Genomic DNA, 3314 nt, shown 5'->3' with positions numbered 1-3314 from the left:
AAAACGCAGATCCCCAGAGAACAGCGTTTCTACTGCGCAAGCAGTGGACCTTATACAGCGTGACCCCTCTGTACAGGTTCTCTGACGCTCGTCTGAGGGATTACGCTAGACTGCTTAGTGCTTTTATTGCTGCCGAGAAGCAGAAAGGATGGGCGGTGGAAGTAGGGGTTGAGCTGGACATCAAAGTGGCTGTCTCCAGCCTTCCAGACCTGAGAGGTAGTGACCAAGACCAGGCTGCGATTCTCGTGCAGGTAAGGAGTCTTCCTAGCAGTTTCGATAATTATAATTGAGACTTGCATTTTACAAGTTGTTTTTGCTCTGTCTCCTTAAAAAAAAAAAAAACACCCCAAAAAACCAAACCAAACCAAAAAAACCACTAAACCCTAGCTGTATGGAATAATTACTGTAGTATCTGTTGAGATTTAATGAAATGAGTCCTGTCTATTTTTCACTCAAATAGAACATCTCATAAGCAATGGATATGTTTAATTGCAATTTTGAGTTCAATTCTTTGGTAAGATCAGAGTAAAACTGTATGGAGCAATCTTCATTTAATTTTTTAGTTCAACAGTCAATTTACTGCAAGAAGTCAGACAGGTTATTTAGCTTCCTGGATAAAGTTGGCATAATCCTACTGCCTGGCCATAGCTCAAGTGTAATTAATATTTCTGAAATGCTTTGCCTCAAGTGAAAGATGCTAATGAAATGCCAAGTTCAGTATGAGCAATGGTTATAGGATGTACCATGGATTGGCTCTTCTTAAGCAGCGTAAACTCAGATTTCAGGACTGTTCCTAATGAAGTAAAAAGTACTTTTCCCGCTGTTTTCAACAGAATTGCCCACATCTTTTAGGGATGTAGTGGATAGATTGAATAACTGTATGAGCTTTACAGAAAAGAATGTTGCATGTGAGGTCCTGAGAAAAATCTTCTACCAAACACATGAATTTATAAAAACAGAAACCCTCTTCGGCTAAAAAAAGCCAAACTTGCTCTGTAGCATTCAAATGCTTCTTTTCCCCATCCCAGCTTTCTTCAAGATCACCAGCTTCCCCAAAAAACTCAGAAGAGAAAGTGATATGGTCGGGCTGGTTCTGCTGTGTGTCTGGCGATGACCTTTCCGAGAACGTGCCAGAGGACTTCACTTGTTTACCTTTGTTTCTTGCTAGTGGGGCAGAGAGTTACACGTCCATTGTTGGAAGTTGGTTTCAGAAGACTTTTGACTGCTGCTTCCGCCGTTTAGCTATCAGCCCTCTCAATCTCAGCTGGATGGCAGCTATGTGGACTGGATGCAAAGTGGACAAAACTGCATCTGCCATGGAACTTGTTTTCTCTGTCCCCCGTCTGCCCCAGCCTCTGGATATTTCATATGCCATTCATCCAGAGGATGCAAAAGCTCTGTGGGACACAGTCCAAAAAACTCCAGGAGAGATCACTCAAGAAGAGGTGGATGTCTTTATGAACTGCCTTTATTCTCACTTCCACAGACACTTTAAGATCCACTTGTCAGCTACAAAACTGGTCAAAGTTTCTACAACAATTGCCTCAGCACACTGTGATGGGATTATAAAGGTGAGGTTTTAAGTAGCATGTTGTCCTAACTAATGCTGGACAAATAAAAGAGTTGTACCTGACTAGAAATGCCTTATTTTAAAAAATGAAGGTTTCGTGTTTCTTATGCATGATCTCCTACAAGAAGTTAGTTAAACCCTCAGCTTTTATCAGTCATAATTAGTTCTAGTGTTGGAGCAGCTATCAATACAGTATTTTACTACTGTATTGCAGCAGAAGCTAGTAACCCTAGTCTTGGGCTAGAAATAGGTGTATTAGCTGCAGCATGAACAGGAAAGTTTCTTTGCCCATTGGCCAAAACTTAGGCTTAAAAGATCCCAAGCTTAATCAAAAACCTTTAAAAAAAAAATAGTTTTCTAGTATTGCAGTTATTAAGATAGACAGAAATCACATATAATTAACCCGCTATATAAAAAACTGGTGCGTAGGTGGGCCAAAAGACAGCAGATGATCTTAAGAGTCAAAACATCTTGCTTAAAACTACTTCACTTGTAACCCTTTTCATAAAGGTTCTGGTCTCCCTATAAAGGTATCTATAATATGCTTTAGAACCATAGAGGATTAACCCTTCCTGAAGTTTCTTCAAGCAATACAATGTGATCTTTTGAGTTAAAGAACAATTTGTGTAAATGCAATTGCTTAAATTTAGTCTATGATGTGTGCTGACTTCATTGTTCTGGGTACAGAGGGAATGTTAGAGGCTACAACTGGGACCCCACTCATGCACGCCCTTCCTGGAGCATGAGTTCATCAAATGAAAGAAAATAAGCTTTGCTGGGAAGCATCTCTTAACAATTTTGCCCTTTGGTAGGACAACTGCAAATCACTAAATGTTAGTGTTACATTGCCTGTTCTTACCTGTAGTGGTTTAAAAGTGACTGAAACAACTTTATGTTGCAGGCAAGTAAACACAAGAGATACTCGACTGAATAGGCTTTCTGAAGAAGGGTTCTCTTCTGGAAAGTATGTTCTGTAAACTCAGTTACGGCTCCTCCGCAATAGGGATAATGAGTTCGAGTCAGACATATATTCAGTATGGGAAAATATGAGTATTCAAGGAAACTGGCATAGAAGGAGGGAGGTAGGAGCAGGGCATTTCTAGGTATCCTGCTTCACACGGGACAGGAGCAGAAGTCAGAGGGCTCTCAAAGAAGCAGCATGTAGGCATGTGTGTTTTCTCCATATCCAGGGTCAAAATAGTAACAAAACAACAGAGAAGCTGACTAATCACATGGAACACCATTTAAGGGTGGGCAACTGCAATTTTTGTTTTGACATGCTTTTTTTCTTTCTTACAGTTTCTACAAAGCCAATACCTAACTGGAGTGCTGATGCTACTGACCGAACTAGCAATCTCTCAGATACAGTGAGAGTCATTTCAGTAAATCTTCACGCTAAACAAACTTACTGTTGGAAGATGTATGCTGAGAAATTGATTGGAAACTCACTCCTGCAGCATCTTTCCTTTCATGCTGGCTGTCTGAAGTTGGACTCTAACTCCTGCACTCAACTCCGTAACTAGATGTAATTCAATGTCACGCACAGCAGACAAGCAGACATTTTGCCCTAAAGAAGGGCTACAGTACAAACTTCTAATAGCTTTGCTTTATCATAGTCACTCTGTTCATTTTTATGTGTAGATATCAGCCAGGGGCTAGGAGATAAACTTTGCAAATTCTTGGATGCAACTTATTGACAGGTATTACTGTTGTTTCAAATAGCAAGTTGGTTTCCACTTAACTA

At 40.3% G+C, this 3314-nt stretch overlaps 1 protein-coding gene across 1 annotated transcript; it reads left to right on the top strand.

Annotated features, from left to right (window-relative positions):
* Nucleotides 1-5: 5 nt before the first annotated feature.
* CENPL (centromere protein L) lies at nt 6-2941 on the top strand (the record flags this gene model as incomplete). The annotated part of the gene is made up of 3 exons (XM_009586208.1): nt 6-251; nt 1029-1571; nt 2870-2941. Coding segments are annotated over 3 exons (861 nt in total), but the record flags the coding sequence as incomplete, so codon positions are not given.
* Nucleotides 2942-3314: the final 373 nt, after the last annotated feature.

The sequence above is a fragment of the Fulmarus glacialis genome, unplaced genomic scaffold (genome assembly GCF_000690835.1).
Source record: "Fulmarus glacialis isolate BGI_N327 unplaced genomic scaffold, ASM69083v1 scaffold40269, whole genome shotgun sequence".
Taxonomy (NCBI): Eukaryota; Metazoa; Chordata; class Aves; order Procellariiformes; family Procellariidae; genus Fulmarus; species Fulmarus glacialis.
Note: the sequence above shows the minus strand (reverse complement) of the source record. Positions and strands in the feature narration are given on the sequence as shown.